This window comes from Diabrotica undecimpunctata, chromosome 4 (genome assembly GCF_040954645.1).
Source record: "Diabrotica undecimpunctata isolate CICGRU chromosome 4, icDiaUnde3, whole genome shotgun sequence".
NCBI lineage: Eukaryota > Metazoa > Arthropoda > Insecta > Coleoptera > Chrysomelidae > Diabrotica > Diabrotica undecimpunctata.
Genome location: NC_092806.1, coordinates 11,801,073 through 11,826,227, shown reverse-complemented (window position 1 = coordinate 11,826,227; position 25,155 = coordinate 11,801,073). Strand labels below are relative to the sequence as shown.

General features: G+C 33.5%; 1 protein-coding gene across 4 annotated transcripts in view; it reads right to left on the bottom strand.

Annotated features, from left to right (window-relative positions):
* The window catches only part of LOC140439164 (1-phosphatidylinositol 4,5-bisphosphate phosphodiesterase epsilon-1-like), a 579,894-nt gene that overhangs the window by 8,927 nt on the left and 545,812 nt on the right, over positions 1 to 25,155 (bottom strand). For all 4 annotated transcript variants that reach the window (XM_072528894.1, XM_072528893.1, XM_072528896.1 and 1 more), the window contains 13 exons: positions 23,736 to 23,933; positions 20,017 to 20,170; positions 19,830 to 19,961; positions 18,575 to 18,759; positions 18,399 to 18,515; positions 18,185 to 18,318; positions 14,099 to 14,316; positions 13,120 to 13,347; positions 12,169 to 12,393; positions 11,703 to 12,012; positions 11,057 to 11,223; positions 4,908 to 5,161; positions 1,275 to 1,548 (listed from right to left, as the gene is read on the bottom strand). In XM_072528894.1, the coding sequence (XP_072384995.1) occupies positions 1,275 to 1,548; positions 4,908 to 5,161; positions 11,057 to 11,223; positions 11,703 to 12,012; positions 12,169 to 12,393; positions 13,120 to 13,347; positions 14,099 to 14,316; positions 18,185 to 18,318; positions 18,399 to 18,515; positions 18,575 to 18,759; positions 19,830 to 19,961; positions 20,017 to 20,170; positions 23,736 to 23,933 (2,596 nt within the window). The remainder of the gene's footprint in view (positions 1 to 1,274; positions 1,549 to 4,907; positions 5,162 to 11,056; positions 11,224 to 11,702; positions 12,013 to 12,168; positions 12,394 to 13,119; positions 13,348 to 14,098; positions 14,317 to 18,184; positions 18,319 to 18,398; positions 18,516 to 18,574; positions 18,760 to 19,829; positions 19,962 to 20,016; positions 20,171 to 23,735; positions 23,934 to 25,155) is intronic.

Below are 25,155 nucleotides of genomic sequence, written 5' to 3'. Positions count from 1 at the left end.
GAGTAATAGTGTCTATAGACTATACTGAGGACACTTTAAGTAATCAGCAGAAAAGGTTAAAGCAACGAATATAGACGTATATATGCATCTATATTCGTTGATTAGAATATATACAATTTGGACATCTATCACATTTGGTCTGGATGAAGATAGCCTCAGATAAGCTGTCTATTAAGTTTCTTAGAACGAAATGTTCTAAGACATGTCCTTATAATGTATTTGTTATATGCTTTAAATACAAAGAGAGAAAGCTTTTAAGAAGAACATTTTTATTATATTAATATAGTATTCCGAAATTTTTAAAATTATATAAAACACAAACGAATAAATATTCGTTTCCTTCCGCTAAGGTTCATTTTTTTAGACTTTTTAGATCATTATGAACAAAAAAGATCTGTTGTAAGTTTTCTCGAAAGTTGATCGTTTTCGATAATTTAAAACCAAAAAACACAAAATTACAGTTTTCAAAGCTCAAAACCACAAGTAAAAAATATTATTTTTAAAATCATCAAGTGCTTTAATCCATGATAAAGTCTTCTTCTGTCAGTTCCTGATAAAAATTCTGGGCTTATTTTATTTAAAACATTGGTTTTAGTTGTTAATGGAAAAAACGAAGAAAGACGATTTTTAAGGCTCAAAACATAAGTAAAAAATATTATATTTGAGGACCCTAGAAATAAAGGGGATTTTTGTAAAGTGACATTTTTGTAAATATTGAGATGCATCGCCGAACTGGAAATATTTCATTCTATTTAGAGATAAAGAAATCTAAGCGATAAGTCTAACATGTGCTGTGTTCTAGCGGCAAGTTACTGAACTTCCAAGCCAACTATGAGTAGGGCTTGGAAGAGAAGAAGTACAAGTGCACTTGTACCCCTGTTCCACTGTGTCAGACTGTATATATTCACATAATGAATTCACGTAATGAATTAGCGGATAGATTTGGCAATCCTCAAATCGGCAGTTGCCATTGTAACAGATAGTCAGCAAGTGTCTACAGAAAGTACCTGAATATTATATCTATACTATTCTTATTATTCATACTGTTAGGGCAAACCCCAATATTTCGTTCCGTCAATTTTTTTTGACAGCTAATTTGGGGCTATCTTCATCCAGACCAAATATGATAGATGTGTCTTACAATTATTCTTTTTTTATTCTGATATGTTCTTTACACACTATTTTTAACTCTTACTTCTATTCAGTCATGTGACAACAGTTGCATATATTAGGGATTCATGATACAATTAAAACTATATTCTACAATTTTTTACCTTATCCCAAGGGTTAAACCTCCTGTACATCACGTGTTGTCGATCCCACATAACGTTTGGTTTACTGACGTAACCACATTTGCCGTTATTTTCGAAGAGAGCGGTGTTAAGCTGCATTGGTGTGTCTTCGGTTTGATAATTCAGTGCTGCCATCTGTATGCCAAATGACCAAAATATGACCGGGTTAAAATTTGACGAGTCGATTCGCATACCAGCTGGATAAGTCCGCATCAGTTGAGTCTGTGTGTGAGCTACCAATGCCAGTGGCTGTTTTCTGTAAAAGTAGAAAATATCATAATATAAAAATATAATAATTTATTGGAGAATATTAGTTTTTTTCGATTTAACCCATATTTTGCAAGTTGGTACAAAAATGTTTTTATTTTTGAAGCGAAACTTCTATACATGTGTTTTATTTTACTTGTTTCTCTATAGTGAAATGCTGAGACGAGCATCACGAAAGTCATAAATGTCATCTCATCCAATTAATAACAGTGTAAAATCGCCTGTTTAATAACGCCTGATATCATAATCAATTTAAAGTGAACATTAAATAAATTAAAAGTTTACTTTATGTGTAAATTTCAGTTTCATAATACCTACTACTACCCAACTTTAACTTAAATGGCAGAAATCTGTCAACTATACATTATAACCTCAAAATTCTAACAATCTTCTTGGTTTTAAGTTTGTTTAAAATGATGACGATAACTTCTTTAAATTCAAATTAACCCAAAAATGAATTTATATATTTACGCCACTCAAAATTTTACAGGGCAAGAATGAATTGTTTAGAATAATATGATGATTTACATTTCTTTAAAAGGTTTTCTTTAACAAAAGATACAGTTATGTCTTTATTTGAACATATCGAACCTTTAATAAAACTTCGTAACAAATAGATCAGTAATATCATTAAGATATAATAAAATTTGTCATCACATTATCATTGGTGAATAAAAAATCATTAAAAAGTCAAACCAACCAACATTAATGTTTTAATGTACATAGAGAAAATACTAGTTAGCACATCCAAACAATTTGCTGAAGGCTTCGCCTGCTGGGATCTACTAGAACCTTTCGATATATCTTATGTATGTTGACAAAACCGCAAAAGAATAAAAACAATAAATTTATCTTCATTGTTTTGCTTAAAAGTTCAGATGAAATGCTCTTCACATTTTTGTTCTTTGCCAGAAAAAAAAATTTTGGAATTGGAACAATCTTTAATTTCCCAAAATTTATAAAGGGCTTAACATTCGTAATTGCAATAAAGATTGCATTAAATAATATAGACAGAATGTGGCAGTGGGCCAGAAATAATCCAACTAAACCTTGTCTTCTAAAGAAATGGTATTTATTTACTCAATCGTGTTTGCTCAAGTTGCATATTTTCTTTGATATCAAGGAAAAAAGTTCCAGAAAGAATTTTGAAAGACTTATCTGAAGCTCAACAGAACATTTTGAACTTATAAGCGAAGGTACTTGACTTATACTAGGAACCAAAATTTCAATAGATTTTTGCTTGAGTTCTAATTTGCTACACAACTTCTCAGCTCATAATTGCCTTAGCTGGTTGATACTGACTTTGAGCATCCTTAATGAGAATTGAAACTGTTGATAGCAAAACTTGACTCTCAGGAACATCAGAAAGAAAAATATTGAAGAGGTTTGATTACCTGAAAAATTTAAAGTGTAAGAAGAGTCTTGAAAACAAAACTTTCTGGATCACCTGAATTTTGAATAGTGTCTACGTGAAATAGCGTACAGTATTTCAGTCCACAATTTTGACATTTTCCATGCTTACAACTCTTAATCATATACTTTGAATAAACAGTTTAAGTAAAGCCTGTGATCTTTTCCCTCTTCGGTCCTGTGTTTTACACTGAGATTAAGAAATTCGACATTTTGATATTCTATGAGTCCTTTGACAAAATTGACATCAAAATTGAGTTAAAACACAAGAGAAAATTAATATTTTGGACATAATTTACTAGTTCGATTGGAATGGACCGTATATTTGATGATTAAGAACTTTTGTTGAAGTGAATTATAAAATATCGAGAGTCGATCATTTATTCGACAACACTGCTAATTATAATCACTCTTGGCAACGCAGACAAGGGTTTGTGATGCAAATTGCGGTCGCAATTTTACATTAAATATTAAAAATAATAAATAACAAAATCGAAACAGCGCATACTGCCAGTCATTAAACAAGAATTAGTTTATATTGTGGTGATAACCAATTATTGAAGTTATAATTCTATCCGCGCGCTCCACGTTTGAAATTTGTACGGGAGTGAATCGGTGTAATCATTACATACGTAAGATAATGAGTAAGAGAGAGACATATGATATATTTTCTCTCTCTTCCTCTCTCGAGAATAAAAATGTTCCTTTTGTATATATATTTAATATTATATATATATATATATATATATATATATATATATATATATATATATATATATATATATATATATATATATATATATATATATATATATATATATATATATATATTATATAATATAATATAATATTTATTAATATTATTATTTGTGTGACATGTTTTGTATTATTTATTAAATGTTCATAATTATTTTAGTCTTTTGTATTTCAAAATAATAATCTCAATAAATCACTGTATGACCGAGAACTGTCAATTTTAAAATACGTTTGTGTCATGTCTAATTGGCAAATATTTTACGTTTTTGGTTCATACGCCTGTGTATGTTAGTTCGAATCCCAATATGAATTTCACTTTTTATTTTTGAAATATTTAAAAACCCCACGTTAGTCTTATTAAATATATGTAATATACGCGAAAATGCTAAATTTTAAAATAAAACGAAAATTTCCAACATAATCCGAGTTGCTGGTTTTTTATTTTTATCTTCCACAAACGTTTTTTGAAGTTATACTTCTATACGCGCGTTCGACGTTGGAAATTTGTGTGTATTCGTATATATTGAGTGAATCGGCAAAATCATTACATATGTATGATATAGGTAAGAGAGAAACAGAAGATATATTTTCTCTCTCTTTCTCTCTCGAGAATAAAAATGTTCCTTTTGTAAACATATTTAATATTTATTAATATTACTATTTTTTTATTAATATTATTATCATGGTAAATTAAACATATGCGTAAGTTATGTATATTGTCATTTTTAAATACTTATGAATATTGCATTTTAATTTGTATTATATTATAATATTGAATTATGTGGCAGTGTATTGTATTGTATTTTTATATTAATAACAAAATTAACAATGAATTTTACTGCAGAGTATGTGTAAAAAATTTTGTTTGCATTCAACTCCTTTTATACATATATGAAAATAAAAATATATATTTTCATTAAAATATTGATTCAATCCTTCATTTACTTACTATACTCCTATTACAGGTCAAATGTTTATATACAGCAAACGATGCACCATATACCTGTATACCTAATTCTTTTTCTCTTTCTGCTCTCTTTTACCTATAGCATTACATATGTAATGATTGTGCAGATTGACTCCCATATAAATTTGTAAAGACGAACGCGTGTATAGAAGTATAACTTCTACCGGCAGTCCCTCTGGACTGCCACACCCGGTTTTTTTATGTACTTTTTGTACCTGCATAATTTTTTTGCCGTATTTTCGTTAATAGACGAGCACTGGTAGCACGGTAGATGCACATTAGGGCGGGGTTTTTGAACTTCGCTCTCGAAAATGGTATTGTCTGATTCGCTGGTGGTTCCTGAGCTAATATTGGATGCTGAACTGATACCGGACGTCGCGCTTGAACTGACAGAGCACGTTATGGCTTTCTGACGCTGCTTCACTGAACTGCTGGGGGATATTGTGTTCAAACCTCGGAATTTTATAGCCTGGAACAAAAACAAGTGCTTAAGCTGAATATTTGTTTTTGTTGTTCTCAATTTTTTGTATGTATTTTTAACTGTCGACTTTAAAATTTGCTGAACTATATAAAAGAGTTTTATTCTGATCTCATATAAAACACTTTTTTTTTGTTAAAACAAATGCCGTTATCGAATTCCCATTTAAACTTACCACAAAAGCTGAGTTATGATATTATACCTCAACAAACAGCTGAGATTATCTACAGTGGCTTAGTTCAAATAGCCTGAACGCATGGGTTATGCTCCAAAAATAAATATAAACGTCATAATATCTAATGTATCGAGACAATTCTTTGTACTGATATGTAAGTGTTATATTCTTATATAAAAAAAAAGAGTTCAATTCAATATTGATTAACAAAACAAATGAATGAGAGAGCTTCAAAATAAACCTTGACCAATAAACCACTCATAATGCAGGGAAAGATAGATGCCACAAGAAGCATCGAAAGAAGAGGAATTTCATGGCTTAAAGACCTGAGAGAATGGTTTGGATGCAGCTCAAAATAACTATTTAGAGCTACTGCCTCAAAAAGTAAAATAGCTAAAATGATTGCCAACCTCCGCAGCGGAGATGGCACCTGAAGAAGAAGAATACAGAGGTCCACGACAAAACTAGTCTAAATAATGCTACACAAAAACTAAAAAAGGAGATACAGAATATAAAAAATTCAACAATTGATTCCTTTTTAAGTAATTTAACAGTCAACCAGAACACAGATTATTCATTATGGAAGGAAACAAAAAGAATGCAGAGACCAATTATTATTCATTCTCCTCCTATCAAGTTGGAAAACGGCAACTGGGGTAGAAGTAACGAACAGACAGCAGAACAATTTGCAGATCATTTAGAAAGCACGTTCAAACCCAACGACAATAATGGTGAAGAACTGAGATGGGAAGAACCATTCCAAACGAAGAAAGAAAAACGTTGACATCATTTAGAGAAGTATGAACAGAGATAAAAGAGAATATAAATCCTAAGAAAACTCCAGGATATGATCTCATAAGAGGAGAACTATTATAAAATCTACCAAGAAAAGCCATAGTTAAGCTGACACACATAATAAATGCTGGTTTTAGATTGAGATATGTTCCCAGACTCTGGAAAGTAGCCGAATTTATTATTTATTGTGATGTCAAAACTATTTGAAAAACTTCTATTGGAAAGAATAAAACCAATAATACAAAGAAAAGATCTTCTACAAAATCATTAATTTGGTTTCAGAAATAAACATTCGACTGTAGATCAAGTTCACAGAACAACGAATATAATACAAAAAACATTAAAAGAAAAGAAAGTCTGCTCTACAATCTTCTTGGACGTAGCACAATCGTTTAATAAAGTCTGGCATGAGAACAGTCATGCCTAAACAGTATTTAGAAATCATAGAATCATACATTGCGAATAGATATTTCAGAGTAAAACAAGAAGATGTGTATATCGATTTAAGGGAGATCACAACTGGTGGGCCACAAGCGAGTGTATTAGGTCCGGTCATGTACTTATTGTATACGTGTGACATTCCAGAGCTAGAGCAAAACACTATTGCCACCGTCGCCGCGGATGATACAGCCATACTAGCTATAGACGACACTAGTGAAGAAGCGATAAATACACTACATACCTGGACCAGAAAATGGCGAATAAAATTAAATGAGACTAAATGTGCACACATTAACTTTACAAATAAAAAATAGAAAATTTCCGAGTTAGAATAAATGATACCCAAGTTCCTTATGCAACATCAGGAAAATACTAATGCATCACCCTAGACGCGAGGCTGCGCTGGAAAGCCCATGTCAAAAAGAAAAGAGGGGAGCTTGATATTAGATATAAGAGAAACTGTATTGGCTGATTGAAAAAAATTCAACATTAAACATTTATAATAAATTATCCATTTACAAGCAGGTACTGAGGCCAGTATGGGCCAGTACCAAAGTTAGTAACCTACATATTATCTAGAGATTTCAAAACAAAGTACTGAGGAACATTGTTGATGCTCCTTGGTATATTCATAACATTAACATCCACCAGGACCTGTGTATGGAAACTGTGACCGAAGTAATCAAGAGAATAGCAGCAAGTTACGAGCATAGCTTTAAGGCCTTTTCAAAGATTTTTGCAAAGCTGGTAATAAGTGATATAGGACGATAATTTTGCACCAATTTTGTATCACCTTTTTTAAATATAGATATAAATACAGCTTTTTTAAAATGGTCAGGATACGTACCAATTTGAAATATTTTATTTATTAAATAAGTTATCGGATCAACAACATAATTAGAAATTATCTTTAACACATCGGCGGAAATTTTGTCTATGCTAGAAAATTTTTTTGGTTTTAGGGAATGAATAATACTCTGAACTTCTGATTTCGTAACGAGTTTTAGAAAAAATGTACTATGACATTAGAAACCCTTAGTACCCTCCATTAGAAAAATAATCAATAAAAATATTTCTAATATTCTGACTATCAGTGATTACCTCATTGCGTCGAAAAATCGGTAAACAAAAAAACACAATTGTCGAATAACAACTCTCTCAATATTACTTATTGTTCGAGTCGCGATCTAGCTTCTTATCTTATTATTCACATTCATAAACCTTCTCGTAAAGTTTACAGCAACTTTAATAGAACGTTTTTGTTCTGGTATAAGTTGTTCAACAAGAAACTTTCTTCATTTCCTGCTTTGCATTTTTAATTCGTAACCGCTATGAGGATCGTTGCAATTATACCTTGGGCGAGACTGGAATTAGGTTGGGCTTAAAAAGTATTTCAATTTCGTTTGCATACTGATTGGTAATCTATTTTATCGACGTCGTGGCTAATTATGTTCTTACATTTTATCTAAAACAAAGGGGGATTTTACTTCATTTAATTTTATTATTATTGTTGCACAGTAATAGGAATGTAATTGTCGCTGCACGCAACAGCTTTAAGGTTTTTGGATACAATATATTTTATATAAAGCTGGTTAACATATTAATCAAAAATTATTATGTAGATGCAGCTGAAGATAAACATTCAAATGGTACAAGTGTTACAGACAATAGCTAAAATGTAGTTCTAACATTTTATCCAGTGACATAAGACATTTTAGTAAGACATGAGACATTTTAAAAAGCAATAATACAACTGGTGGGTTTTTTTTAAATACTCTACGTTTGCCTGTCTAGCTATTTCTTCCCATTCAGATCGTTTTGTTCCTTTCTCATCTATCCTCTTAGATTCATCGTTCATCCTCCACATTGTCCAGTTATCTGATTATAAGTCTTTCTTTCTTTCATTTTTCCCTTGGTTTCTATAGTTACTTTTTTAGCTTCTAACCGCTGGACATATTGCAGACATTCTAGCCTTTGATTTTTTACAAATCGTACAAAATTATGTGCTTTATTTAAGTTACCAATCTCGTTATTTTCTTTTATTTAATTAGGTTCGTAAATAAAGGGAATTTTAAAATATTGCTGCAGACTGTGTAGCTTAAATATACACATTGGTGTCTATTTTCTAACATCTATAGTAGATGGCGCTATGTAGCGAAGCCACTCGTATTAAATTATTTGTGTAAGTACCTGCCTTTCTCTTTCCTAGGCTTCCTTCGCTTCTGGCTCTATCTAATAAGTTCTCAAGAAAGAAAAAATATGGTGGCTTCTGGATTTTATGTTTTTGGTGGTAGTTTTTCACTTTTTTTTTATCTTCTATTTATTTTCTGTAGTCTGGTATTTCCCATTTCTTCGATGTTCTTTTAGACTACGTCTATTTATTTCTTTCATGGCGTTCCAACTCTTTTCTACCCTGTTTCTCCAGTATATAATGTTCTTCAGACATTTTCTTACTCTGTGCTTTATCAATTTTCCTCTTTTATTCTCCTTCCTTTAATTTTATACCTCAAAACATTTTCTATTTCTATTTTTATTTTCTCCTTACTGTTTAATAAGTCTTTTGAATTATCTACTATATCTCCCAACAGCAATCCTTCATTATTTCTAAAAAACTATGATGTTTTTTTTAACCACCAGATACAATTTGCTTCTATTATTGTTTGCTGTTTTTACATATGGGTTAGGACAGTTGTCGATGACCAGGGCAAACTCGTGTCTATCATTTTCAGCTGATTTTAATCCTATTAATTTCCTAATGTTTTGAAGCCATTTTGCATCTTCCATCTTCCCTCATATCTTCAATGTTTTTCTTGTTTATTATTCTTAATAGACAACGTAACGCTCTGTTAAATTTTCGGTATATTATGAACACATCTGTACATATCTACCAGATCTATTTTACTTACACTACATTCTAATGTTTTCACTTCCTTGTCTACCATATAAAGTTTTACAGATTATTTTTCTTAGAGTTTTCATCCTTGTTTTTCTATTATTCATTTTGTTCTACTTACGCTATATTTATAATGAGGCAAGTGCAAGAGAAATCATTAGAATATAACAATCCGTCATATCTATGTTTCGTGGACCTTAAGAAGGCATTTGACCGGGTCAAATTAAAAGACGTTATCCACTTACTATACGCAAGAGAGATACCTCTAGGAATAATCAAAACGATAGAAAATATCTACCAAAACAACACAATAAAAGAAGTAAAAGTAGAAGATAACTAACCGACCCTATTGAAGCTGGCAATGGAACAAGACAGGGAGATTCCCTGAGTCCTCTATTGTTCAACCTGATTATGGATGAAATAATAAAAAAAATAAGAACTAAAAAAGATACAAAATGGGAGAAAAACAACTTAAAATAATCTGCTATGCAGACGACGCAATACTACCCTCTCAAAGTGAAGATGATTTACAACGTATGCTGCACCAATTTCATATAACTGCAATAACTTTCATATTCCGCAAAAGAGACAAAATGCATGGTTACAACAGCAAATTTACTAAGATGCAAATTGAAGCTGGAAGTCAAGATAATAGAACAAGTGATGGACTTTAAATATCTAGGCATCACATTATCTAGTTGCGGAAAGCTCGAAACTGAAGTGAAAGATCAAGTGAATAGAGCAAACAGAGCCTCAGGCTGCCTGCAAGAAACAATATGGAGAAACAAAAATATCGGGAAAGAAACGAAAGGCAGAATTTACAAAACAGTCATCAGACCAATAATCACATACGCGGCAGAAACAATACCTGACACAGAGAGGACAAAAAGGATGTTAGAAACAGCAGAGATGAAAACACTTAGAAAAATTGATGGTAAGATACTATGGGACAGAGCTAGAAATACAGATATACGACGTAGATGTAAGGTGGAGAACATTAACAACTGGGTAAGAAATAGAAGAGTAGAATGTAACGATCATATAAGCCGAATGTCAATAAATAGAGTATTAAAGACGGCAAGAGACGGATCTCCAATAGGAAGACGATCAGTAGGAAGACCACGAAAACGATGGAACGCAAACTTACTGGAGACACATTGAAAAACAGACAGATATCTGTCTATATAAAAAGAATAAGATTTTGTTTTATTTGTGCCTTGATTGTGCAATGTACATCATAGTAAGAGGTATTACTATGTTGTACATTTTAATTTTCATGTTAATATTAAGTTGTTCAATTCTCCACATTATGTGGATTCTGGCAGCTTGTTACGTTATCAGCTTTTATAGCCTAGCATTCTGAATTGATTTTGTCATACTTTAAGAACATCATACAATAGGTAGTCGAAAATAGTGACCAAGAAAAAAGAAAAAACCTAGACAGAGTTGCACCTTTATACTAGGGGCATCATATTCATTTTAGATGAAAAAAATGCTCTATAAAAAAGTCCACGTCAGTAACCGAGATAACAGCAATATGTTGTAACCTTTATATCTAAAAAAATTATAAAAATACACTTACCTGCACGTAAACTACCATATCAGACAATTCCTTGGATATTTGGCTGCTTTTCTTCTTCAGTTTATCATCTGGCGCAGCTCTCTTTTGTGAACTCGTCTTGGAAACTGCGTGAGGCACACCGTATGGTCGTGGGGAGTCGGTGATGTTGATGCCATGAATTGGTTTCTCTGGAAAATATCATGCACAATATAAAAGTAAGAAGATAGAGCATCAATATTAAAAAATGTTAAGATTATTTTAGACAGAATGATTATGTATGATGTAGTTGATGTATATACATAATAATACAACCAATCTGTGGGATACAACAAATCATTGTCTTCTTCTTCATTTCAGAATTTTGTTAGTAATAGTATAGTAATTTAGTATTTGTTTGGGGAAGCAATTTTCATTTAATATTTTTTTATGTTGGTATAATTTTGCTTTCTTTTATTATATTCCCTCATTGATCAAGTAGATATGCAATTTCTAGATTTACCACTGTGATAAACTGGACTGTAAAGACTAAACTATAAACAGAAAGGAAGAAGAAGAGGTCCAATGTTGGATATTCCATGAAAATGAAAGGATGGAGCAAAAAGTATTTTTAACAAAATTATTTCTTGTGCAAATTTCATAACTTGATTAAAAGGAAAGCCAAACTTACCATCAATATTGTCTTCGTCATCTTCATCATCGTAATCATCATCACTAAAGTCATCGTTAAACGAACTGCTGCTGGTGTTACTAATAATCGAGCTGGTCCGTCCAGGCACCGAATGCCGCATACCTCCACTTCCTGGCCTTATTGGTGTCGACATGGTTGCAAAAGTCAGTGGTGGCGGTACGTCCATTATTAATTTCTTATTTTTTATCAGTATCCTATTCTTCAACTGCTCCGGGGAAGGCAACGATGGTTCATCACTGTAGTCCGAGTCGAACAGAAATGAGGTCACTAGTTTGTCTCCAAAGATCCTCTAGAAAAAAAAACATAAAAATTATTTTAATCACACATCCATTCAACATCTTTGTTACTTTTATTTGAAACAATAATATTGATAAATACCCTGAATATTTTTTAAAATTTAGACGAAAATAACTGCACCAAATTCCTGTTGTTGTGATGTACATACCTGAAAAATATGAGCCATTCTGTTTTGTTGTTGTAGAGAGCAGTGATTTTCTATCGATAAAATAATTGGGTACGGAGACGTCACGAAGGCGTTCTTGTCAATAGTTTCTACTACAGCACTGAAAGGAATTTTGGTGGTGAAAGTATGCCCGTGGTAGATCATGGGGTATCCGTCGTCTCCGTCCCAACAGTCGAGTTCCACACATCTACAGCCTGTCAGTAAAACCTAAAAAAAAACGCGTTAAAATAATATAGAAATGAACCCTCTAAAGGAATTTTGAATGACGAAAAAAGCATTCTATATGAATCAAATGTAATACTGTGATATTCTCCGTCCCTTTATTTAAAGGTCACTAGATGGCGCTTGGAATTTTTATTCAAATATCCAAAATCATCCATTATGCATAAACAATTTGCAGCTCATTACTAAAAAAATCAAAATGTCTTCGACAACATTCAATATACAATGTAAACGAAAGTACTAAGCTCTTCTACAAGATTTTGCTAAAACAGAATAATAATTAGTCCGTACCATTTCCATGCATCGCCAGTGGCGAAAATAAAAATATCGTTTAGGATTAACTTCAGGCCGGGCCCCGTCCGTGCCCCGTCCGGAAAACGCCAATGTATAAATATACTCATAAGATTACATTATTGTTTTTTTTTTGCCAGGCACTATCATAACACGGAACGGACACGGCACGAATATACATAAATCGACCTTTAGAGCTTCTACATAGTCGCTCTGAGTAGTCCCAATAGAACGAAACACATATAAGAGAATAGTGGAAGGACTATACTAAAATCAAATCTTAACTATTTTTTCTGATACTTTTCAATTTTTTTTTGGTTTCAGCGACGCACACTTTGTAAACCCCTTGTATAGTCTAGTACTTCAATTAAATTACCAACCATTTTCACACATAATAATTTCTCCAAATATTTTTATTACCTGACTGTAAAGTTCTACTGAAGACTCTCCTTTCAGTTGGTGACCAGTCAGGTAGGTGTTGTGAGACGAGGCGATGTAGTAAGTAGATAGAGGGCGGGTCATGTTGCCCTCAACTGGAGCTTCCGTTTCTGAAATGAAACTAAAGTTTTCCTTGTCCATGAGGTACCGAGCAAACCCTTCGAAAGAGAGGCAATTCTGGGCGCGTAATGTGGCATCAGGCTCGTGTCTCTGCAAAAAGTTTATTATATTACTTTCATATCCTGTAAATTTTTAGTTAAGAATTGACATTTTTAATTCAACATGACAACGAATTTAATGCTACTTATATAAACTCTATAAAACAATAAAAAATGAGTGAAAACACTGCATACTGGTTACTTTGGGCACATTTTTTTTGGACAACGGGCTTACTATACAGGAAAAGGTCCCAAGTAAAAAGGTAGATGTTGAACCCATATAAAATCCTGAAACAACATTCATTCTTGTCGTTTTTCTTCAAGTTACATCTAATATAATGTGTATATCAATATGGCAATTTGGTATGCTTTGTAAATATTCTGTAGAATTGTTTTTAATGCAATTAAGAACAATTCTATTAAAATTTTGAGCCAAAAGTTCTTTTTATTGACTTCTTACTCATATTTTACTTTCAATTATATTTTATGTTGGCCAATTTTTTCACAACAAGCTCAAGAAAAGAAAACATCTTAAATGGTCATCTTACGTACCATTGCACAACAAGTTATATAAGATGTATATACACTGCGGATTGGGTACGAGCCATTCAAGGGACACCTGCATACAAGGCTGGATCGTACAGACTTAAACTGCAAAATATGTATCAGTGATTTCAAAAGTATATGGTATTAATTTACTTGACCTTGTTCAAGCTGAGACAAGGTTCCTGAATTCTTAAATGAGTCTTCTAAATAAAAGGAAGATAAACAAGATCCCATTGAACAACCTCGATTCTACTTACCGATATTAAGGCTTTGACTTGCTCGTCGGTCATCACTTCCATCTGCCGGGTTTCTAAAAATTTCGTAAACGTAGACATCGTTATCACTTGTGAATTGTTCGTATCGATCCCTGCACAGTTCGTGAAGATACTCGCAGCGGCGATTGCGTCGAAAATCTTTTTCTGAGAATTGACTACGACACCCTCTAACTCTGCTTTGCTATTTCTCGTTAGTAAGCCTGTAAAAGAAATGTTTATAAGTAGATAACAAATTGGTAAATATTTGAAAAAGCTACACAAAAATGTACAATGCTTTTCACATATTTAGTTTTACTGTTTTTCTTTGTAAACAAAACGATTATAGATAGATGTTTGTAAATATTTTGTTGGGATCATTTATTGGGAAGTTCCTGGATAACGCTAAGCACAAATGCTTTGAATGGTATCCACTTTGGTGTTTAAATCCTTCATGGACCAAACAGTTATAAAATTTCCAACAATTACTATAAATGGTTGTCTCAGGAAGAATCTATTTGTGAATTATGCCAAGCAAAGTATCAAAATCCCTTATTTTAACAGGAATTACGAAAAAGTTCTCAGTGTTTAGCTCGTATCCGCCAAATATCCTTAGATCGGCATACAGACGCCCTCTATTGTATTTCCTCCTACCGAATTTTGCCTTGTATATTTCCACCATGCTACTCGGGTTTCCTAGTTTTGTAGAGGTGTTTTTAGCAAAAACTTATAAAAACTTCTCTGCACAAACTGTACCAGTTAACAATTGTGGTAGGAGATGTCTCCAACTCGCTCTGCACAAGAGTTTAATGCGGAGGCTTCAAATGCAAAACGCACACTAGCAAAAATATTTTCATCCCATATTATTTTTGTATATTCTTCTTCTTCTTCAAGTGCCCTGTTCGTTGCGAACGTTGGCTATTAACATGGCAATTCTGATCTTGTTTGTGGCGCTTCTGAATAGTTCGACCGATGTGAGCCCGAACCACTTCCTCAGATTTTGGAGCCACGAGTGTCTTCTCCTGCCTGGCCCTCGCTTACTGTCTATTTTTCCCTGGACAATGAATTGCAGTAGACGGTACTTATCGTGTCTCAATATGTGGCCTAGATATTCATGCTTTCTTTGTTTAATTGTATTCACGATTTCTTTCTCCTTTCCGATTCTTTGCATTACCTCTATGTTGGTGACATGTTCGGTCCAGGATATACGAAGAATGCGTCGGTACACCCACGTTTCGAATGCTTCTAGTTTTCTCGTGAGCGTCTCCGTCAGCGTCCAGGCCTCCACACCATACAGTAAGATCGGAAAAATGTAGCATTTAACTAGACGTAGTTTTAGGGGAAGAGACAAATCCCTGCTTATGAGGAGCTTTTTCATATTGCTAAATGCTGCTCTAGCTCGTTCTATTCTCGCCTTAATTTCTGTGGCCTGTTCCCATTTTGCATTTACGTTGGTGCCAAGGTACACATAAGATTCTACATGGTCAATTAGTATGTTACTTATTCTTGAAGTGGAGGCTCAGGCCGTATTCCTCACTAACTGAATAAACTCTTTATTACCTACCTAACATTACCTGCTGTAATTCGTCTATAATACTGGCAAGGATCACCGTGTCGTCGGCATATCTTATATTGTTCGTTAACTCGCCGTTTATTTTATGCCCTCATTTGCATTTTCCATACATTTGTTAAATATTTCTTCGGAATAAATATTGAATAGTAGTGGGGATAATATACAACCCTGACGGATACCTCTTTTGATCTGCACACTTTTAGTGAGTTCGTTGCCAATTTTTGCTCTTGCTGTTTGACCCCAGTATAGGTTTGCCACAATTCGAATGTCCTTGTCGTCAATACCTATCTTTCGCAGAATATCTATCAATTGTTCATGATTGACATTGTCAAATGCTTTTCTAAAATCCACAAAGCACAAATACACGTCTCTACACCGCTGTATAAGCACCTGGAGAGCGAAAATTGCTTCTCTAGTTCCAAGTGCTTTCCGAAAGCCAAACTGCGATCTATCAATATTTGACTCACATTTATCATATATTCTTCTATGAATGATCTTAGTGAAGGCTTTAGTGATATGAATAATCAAGCTTATAAGCCGGTAGTCATCACAGATCTGGGCATTTGGTTTCTTGAGCCAGTTCTCCGGGATTTTACCGCTATTATATGTTGTTAAAAAGTTCAACTAGATTATCAAGGAACTGTTTGTCTGATTTACATAGGATCTTTAATATTTCGCAGGGTACATTGTCCGGACCTGCTGACTTATTGTTTTTTAGTGCTGCAATGGCATCTTCTATCTCAGATTTAAGGATTGAAGGTCCTGTTTCTCCTTCTCCATATAGGTGATCATCAGTCCTGTCAGATGCAAATAATTTTTCTATGTATGATTTCCATGTTTCTAAGATCGTTGATGGCTCCGAGATAAAATTTCCATCGCCATCTTTTATGCTGTTGAGTGACTTATTGAATTTCCTCTTGTTTGTCATTGATTTTATTTTTTTGTGCATATTGTAACTGTCGTATTTTCGTTCGTATTGTTCTATTTCCCTGCATTCGTTGGAAAACCATTTTTCTTTGGCTTCTCGAATTTTCGTTCTTACGATTTTGTGGATCTGCTGGTATTTTTCTTCATTTTTATTCTTGAATTTACGTCTTTTATCCATCATATCCATTATCTCATCGGACATCCATTCTTTCTTCTTCCGTCTGTCACGCTTTAATAGAGTCGCGCATGTTGTTTGGATTGCTTCCCTCGATTTGTCCCATCTCTCTATTATGTCCGACGTTGTCGTTTATTTTCTTTCCTAGTTGTTCTCGTACTTTGATTTCGGTTTCTGGGTTAGTGAGTTTCTTAATATTAATTGTGTTTAAATTAGATCTTTTCTCGAGCCGTTTTACTCTCATGACCATTCTGCATACCAACAGATTGTGGTCCGTAGGAACATCGGCACCTGGGTACGTTTTTGATGATTTTATCATGTTTTTATATCTTGTTGGTACTGCTATATAATCTATCTGATTCCTTATGATGTTGTCAGGTGAGTCAGCGGGGGATTTCCATGTGTAAAGTCGACGTTTGGGGAGCTTGAAGAGTGTATTAATAGCAGGTTATATTCCTGGCAGAAGCATATAAGTCTATCACCTCTATCGTTTCTCTCTCCTAGGCCGAAGTTACCCACGATCTCATTCACCTTGCCTCTGCTAACCTTTGCGTTAAAATCTCCCATCACTATTGTTACTTCATGTTTTTTTGTCATTTTCATCAGGCTTCCCAGTTGTTCATAGAATTCTTCTTACATATAGAAACAATTCTTTTGTATATTATTGTTTCTATATGTAATAGACATGTTTTTTTTAGGTTTAGTTTTAGGTTTTTTTTGTATTGAGTAGTGACATCACAAAATTATAACGGCAAACTTGATAGTCGCATCGTCACGTTTGAGGTCTCTTAGGAAGAAATACGTCGCATTTCCTATCAAGTATTTGTCGCATTTTATGTCAAAGTATCTTAAGTGAAACGAGACATAGAACTTAACGTGACAATTATGTCTTGCTGATATGCAACTGAAAACTCCAAAAAGTTGATATTTATAACATGGAATGCGTGAACGTGATGTTTTACAAAAAATACGATATAAAACCTGACATTTGGCATAATATGGTATATTTTATATTCAACGAGACCTCATACATGACGATTCGACTATCACCGTAACAGTTTACTATTAACAGTTTTGTAATGTCATTTTTTGGTCCAGAACATACATACTACATCTACTACATTATTTACAGACTGGTCGGATCTGTTGTGAATTGTTTCCGTTTTGTACTGACTTTAATGTAGTTTGTTTTAGGACAATAAGTGGTTGTTGTAGCTGATCAATTCCAGTGCATTCGATAACATTCAATTTCGGAAAAAAATCTGCTAAACATTTTGCTGTTAAACCTCTGTCTTTTTGAGTTGAAGTGATTATGGAGTTGTATAGCTCATATCGTGAGAACTCGTTCAATATAAGTATCATAGTTAAAATAATTTGGTAATCATTTACGTTTTAATAATAAATAAAAAAAACTTACCTAACTTTTGTGGTTTCTTTGGTTGGGCAACTTTGGACTTGACGCCATTAATTTTACTAGTATTCACAGCCATACTTCTGTAAGATATTGCTAGTTGTTCGAATAGATCCCTTAGATCCTTCCTAATTAGTAAACTAAAACAAAACATATGATGCTATAAATGACCTATTATAAACAATTAATAATAGGCTATTTTAGTAACTAAATGACTTACCTGAAAGAACGGAAAAGAGTAACAAAATCTACAAAATCCAGTTGAGTATCGTACAATATTGAGCCAACCCTCGGATGTCTACCATGCCATAGATGTTCCGTTGAGCCATGTCTATCTCTACAAACGAATAATCGGTAAATACTATTAGTGGAAGAATGATTTTTTACGTATAGTACCTGTCAAATTTTGGCTGGGATGAGTTATATGCCAATTGGCCCAAACTATGATGTCTGGCAACGTCGTGTTGGTGGTCCGAAAAGGTAGTAGGCGTAGACTGGCGATGATGCGTGGGGTTTCTCCAATAGCTGCTCTCCATGCACATTGTAGTGGGTTCTACGAATTGAGCACGAAGACTTCTATCCTAAAATTAATATTAAAATGAAAATAATAAAATCCTGAATTGACGTATGACAAATGAACGATGTGCCACAAAAATGACAGACATATGATGGACCAATTAGGAGATGATTTTCAAATAAGAATATCTACTAAAAAAGTCACAATAATTGCTACGCTTCTAAAGTAAAGTTCGTCAATTTATCTATCTATACTGTTAAGGTTCTAAAGCCTGTGACATATGTCATATTTTGATTTTTACTCGTTCGGTTTCTTTAAGGCCCTATCTCTTATAATTATTGTCTTGCTTGTGTCTCCACTTCTTTGTATATCTTCATTTAATATAGTGTTGTTTTATGATGTAGTGTCTTTTATAATTGTTATAAGGTTTAGATTATTTGCTTTTAATCATATTTTTATTATTAAATTTCATATATAAGATGCCTATACATTTATACCAACTTTCTCACAATTTCTCTCCCTTTACATCTTTTCTTCATCATATTTACTTCTCTGTTATAGTACATAAAATAAGTTTTTAAATAAGAGTTTCTGTTTCTATCCAAAATTGATACTGATTATATTTTGTGTCAATAAGTTTTTTAATTTCTTCTGATGACTACTTGGGATTATTATTTTTGCTTCTTTCTTAATAATCACAGGTTTCTTATGCTTCTCAAATTGCAGGTTTAGATCTTTTGCGAAATACGCATACTATGACAGTAAAGAAAACAGGAAAAGCATGGGAATAGAAGGTACAATAATGGATGACATACAATCAAAGCAGCTCATATAGTATGGGAAAGTACATCCAATAAAAAATAGTAGACTCTCGAAACAAGTACTGGATACTTATTAACAATAAACACTTGCAGAACCACAGAAGAAAAGAAGACCGAAGAAAACTTGCAGAAAACAGTAAGAAAATAAATGAGCTCCAAAGAATTTAGAATGTAATAACCAACATAAATAGAAATTGGATATAGGACAATGTCGAAAGGCATTCTAAACTAATTGTATATACACAAATTATCCATTATTAAAACATGTAAATAATTAAGTGAGGAGCGTATGGTCGTTAAACATTTTGCTTACTTTAAACGTTTGGTTGCTAAGCAGCTGCTTCTTTTTGATCTTCATGGAAACTTCTCTTCTCAATGCTCCCGAAGATTCCCCAGCCTGTCCTCCTGTTACTCCTGCAATGGACCAGTCCCTGCCTCCAAACGACTGAAAACAAAACAAATAAAACAAAGAATCTATTTCTGTTAAAGGAAATCCTTACTCGGATGGCATCTGCAGCTAGTGGTCCACAGCAGTATCCATCTTCATGATATAGCTGCATGTATTGCTCCCGTAACCACAGTAATCTTCTATCACAGAGTGCTTGTTGCCTTGTTAATCCTTTTATTAACCAACAGAGACCACTAAACCAGACTCTGTAATTAAAAAAATATTGACAGGTAGGATACTCATTTAAAATGCGCCAGTATTTTGAGCGCCAATACAAACACATTTCTATCTCGGCATATGATATAGTTAAAGCTACTTCTTACCGAGAAATGTCTAAGTAAAAATATACATAGTTTCAAAAGTTATGTATTACTGGAAATTTTCGGTATTATTAACTATTTCCAGAAACTACTGTTATAATTATATCATTTATAAAAAAATATTCTCTGTTTTCAAGAGATACTGTTTTTTGAATAAATATAAAACTAAAATATTTATTATTCTAATTAAAATGTATTTAACAAATTTATTATTGAGTATTTCCACCACGGGTACCGACGCAAGCCTATATTCAAGCTCTAATACTGCTAACAAGTCGATCAATAATTTCCATACGTGGTTAACACATTCGCGACCAACCGTCACACATGTGTGACGGTGAAATTTTCGTAAGGACTGCTGACACATATGTGTGACACCGAACTTACGTGATGAAATGTAAAATAATTTTACCACGGTTTATCACAGTGGGTCTAAATTTGGCCACAGTCCACCTAAACAATCCTTCTTTCACACGCTATGGCTGGGTTGTGATTTGGACGTTTAAAAAAAGAAGAAATAACCTGTAAATTTATGGAACATAAATTTATAGAATGTATTAACAATGTCAAAACGACATCTAAGTACACGAGACCTTCAATTAGAGGCCGAGATGGCTAGTTGGGAAGTTAGTGAGTACAGAAATGCCGAAAATATTGAATATGAATTCGAGGAGGACCATAATGATGAAATGTTTTATTCTAGTGGAAGTGAATATTCTCCTTCTCATTCTGGAAGAGAGACTGAGGATACTAGCAATGATGGGGGAGAGTCGAGCAATGACGGCGGTGAGTTGAGTAATGATGAGGGCGAAGCGAATGATGCAAATGAAAATGTGGTACAAGAAAATGATGAGGCGGACTAGCTTGATGTAGAGGAAAATATTGAGATACATCAGTTTACTGACAAAGAAAATATAAAAGTAGAAATTCCTATTGATGCAACACCTATACAATATTTTTCATTACTATTTGATGAAGAGCTTTTGATAAAAATCGTAGAGTGGACAAATCACAGAGCTGCTTCCCGCAAAGAAAACCCGACTTTAAAAAAATATTCCTTTTTAAGACGCTGGATGGATATAAATATTGACGACTTAAAAAAATTTTTGGGTCTCTGCATATTAATGGGAAACATTAAACTCCCCTCCTTACGTTTATACTGGAGCACAGATCCACTATATCACTTTTCAATATTTGGAAAAACTATGCCCAGATCAAAGTTTGAAGCTATTCTTCAAAATATTTGTTTTTACAAGCCGGAAGACGTAGAAGTTCAAGATCGACTTTACAGAATTAAAAACGTTACGAGTCATATTATAAATAATATATCTAAAGTTTACTATCCAGGAGAGAACTTAAGTCTTGACGAAGCCCTCTTACTGTGGAGAGGGCGGTTAATATTCCGACGGTATATGCCAAAAAAAACTAGTAAATATGGAATAAAAATTTATGAGATTACTAGCTCTGATGGATTTTTACTAAATTTCCTAATCTACAGCGGCAAGGGGACAGTAGTAAATGAAAATGGGCATGCGTTTGAAGTAGTTCACAGACTTGTTACTGAATATTTAGAAAAGGGGCACATTATCTACATGGACAATTATTACAACAGTTATGAGCTTGCCAAGTTTTTACACAAAGAGTGTTATTACAAAAAAATTAAAGAAAGGAGAAGTCGTATGGCAAAGAAGAGATCCCATCATAGTATTAACATGGAAAGATAAGAGAAATGTAATAATGATTTCATCCAAGCATGGTTCCGAAATGGTTGAAGTTGAAAATCGTAGAGGCCAGAAAAAGTTGAAGCCAGTAATGATTCGTGACTACAATTCCTTTATGTCGGGAATTGACAGAATTGACCAGATGACTTCATATTATGGCACACCACGAAAAACTCTGAGATGGTACATGAAAGTTTTCTTTCACTTACTAGATATTTGCATGTGGAATGGCAACTGGTTGTTGAATAAAAATAGGAACACGTCAAAGAAAACAAGAATGTCGTACCTTCAGTTTAGACAGGAAGTGATCAAACATTTACTGGGACAAACAGAACGGCCAAGCAGAAAAAAAGTTGTTGCGGCACACAACTTGAAAAAAGAAAATAAGCGGAAAAGATGTCGACAGTGCAGTGCAACCAAGAAAAGGGCTGTCACCTGGTACACATGCCAGGAATGTAAGGGGAGTGATGGACAGCCCATTGGGTTATGTGTTACACCCTGTTTTGCTGAGTGGCACAGAAAAGACAATTAAACTTATACAATATGTTTTATTTTTTATTGGAAGTAATTTTTAGTTTTGTTAATATTGAATAAATAAATGATTTTTTATAAGTAGTAGCTAAAAATGTTTATGTCACATATTTGTGACACTTGGGTTATGTTCAAATTTTTATTACTATAGACCAGTGTCACATATGTGTGACATTATCCAAAACATTTTTTCACTCAAAATCACTCCAAACGGCGAATACCTTTCGTCTTAAGATAGTCATTAACGTCTTGAGTCCTCTGTGGATGGACGTTATCATCCATAAATATAAAATTTTTATCCACTGCTCCTCGCCATAATCTAATATGAGGTTCTAAAAACCGTGTGATGTACCTTTGTCCGGTTAAAGTCAATAAGAACCATTTTAGTGCATCCACCTGCCATAATAACCAAAACATAACACTGTTACCAGCGAAATAAGTATGAGACTGGCATGTGCAAGTTGTAAAGCTCTTTGCCGGCTATCACTATTTAAACAGATTCTAGACTCGTCTAAAAGGCAAAAAATTCCAAAACTGTTAAGACAGCTTTATGTGTTCTTGAGCCCACTGCAGGCGGTGCAAAACATATCTAGGTTGTATCTGAGGAATTCTTATTGGTCGACGATTCCTCAAACCTGAATCTAAAATTCTTGTTCTTATTGTAGCCAAGGACACTCTAACTCCTGTAGCGTGCCTGAAGCTTTTTAAGGGAGCTAATACAGACAATGAATTTCTTTGAATAAAAATTCTGATATATCTATTATATTGCTTATTGGTAACTCGAGGTCTACCAGAGCGATGTCTATTCTGTATCGAATTTATTTGTCTCCAGAAACATACTCCGTATCCGTGAGACATCACTTGAGAAACAACCACTCTTTCCGCCACGAACAGCCGTGAATATATTTTTTCAACTAAAGCGATAATTCTTGCAGGTCTAACTCAGAAATTAATAATTAAAAATAAATCTTTCAAGTGTTTACACCTTGGCAAAACCAGATTAATTATATGGGTATTTAAATAAAATAAAATACCAAAAAATGTGTATTTTATATGAAAAAGCCCTATTAAATATATGATATGGATAAGGATTTATAAAAATGTAAAAATCGTTAATACGAGGGGTGATGCATAACTTTTGAAGCTATGTGTATAATAAATAAATGTATTCTCAAAAATTAAAAACTGACGAAACTAACCTACAAACAACCGGTGGGCAAACAATATACAGCAAGCGGTTGTCGCTCAAACCATATCCGTAAAGTATGGTTAAGGCGCATTCATTGCCTGGTTCGTGATTGAGGCCATATTTTCTAGCCATCGTCGCTAGCTCGGCGTCTTTCTCCGCATCTCGTCCTCCCAGATGGACTTCTTTTACCATTATTAGATCCAAAAACCTGTAACAATAAACTGTATTAGTTATAAATAAATATATAAATAAATGTGTTTATTATTTACTATCTTTATTAAAAATGAACGACAATTGAAGACACGTGTGCAAAAATGAGGCAGCTCCATTTTATCATTTTTTCAAGAGAAGCAAAAAACTGTTTTACTACGAATGTTATTAATTTATATCTTTCATTGATATCTTCTTCTTCTTCCTTTTTGTATGTAGGCTTTAATGCCCGTTTCTTCTTCAATATTAGCCTCCTAAAGTGTTTAAATTATCGCACCATCTTTTTCTTGCTCTGCCAATACTTCTTCGTCAATTTGGTAACTTATCTCGTGCTATTCGTACTATCCTATCCTCTGCCATTCTACTAATGTGTTCGTTCCAGTCCTGCTTCCTCTTTCTCACCCATCCATTTATATCTTCTATATTTCATACCCTTCTTATGTTTTCGCTTCTCTCCCCATCCAACAGACTTTTCCCTGATATGTGTCGAAGTATTTTCATCTCTGTTGTTTCTAGTAGTCGTCTTCTTTTAGATGTGTTAGGTCTTGACTCCGACGCGTATGTTAATATAGGTCTAATTGCTGCATTATAGATTCTTATGTTTGTGTCTTGTCTTAGGTGTTTGTTCTTCCAGATTGTGTCATTAAGAGATCCCGCCGCTTTACTTGCTTTTAAGTTTTGTTGTCGCACTTCTTCTTCAACATCTCCGTAATTAATTATATCTATTCTCAGATATCTTAACCTTGCCTTTTGCTTTATATTAAAGAGAAGTGGGCTTAACGAGTCACCCTGTCTGACTCCGATTAGCTTCTTTCTTGGCTATGGTTTCATCGTACATTAAAAGTATGATTTTCCAGAACTAGCTGCAAGTACACAAAAATTGTATTCCCACAGTTGCCGTGAAAAAAAAAAAAAAAATATTTTTGTGTTTCCTTTCACATTCGTACAAAAAATAATTTGCGTTCGTCTCATGCAGCGTTTTTTCAGTTATTAGATTCCTTTTTACTTCTTTATCTATTTCTGCTAATATGAGGTCATCCAGTCTGTTGCATGTCTGGCAAGTGTCCGACCGTGGGCTTTCCAAATGAGTAGTAATCTGAAATAAAATGCCTACGAAAATACGAAAATAGTCGTATGTTACTTAAAGCTTGTTCTAACATTCTTTTGGACAAATGGATTCATTTGGGGCCTGGGAGACTCCTTTTCGATCAGTGAAGTAG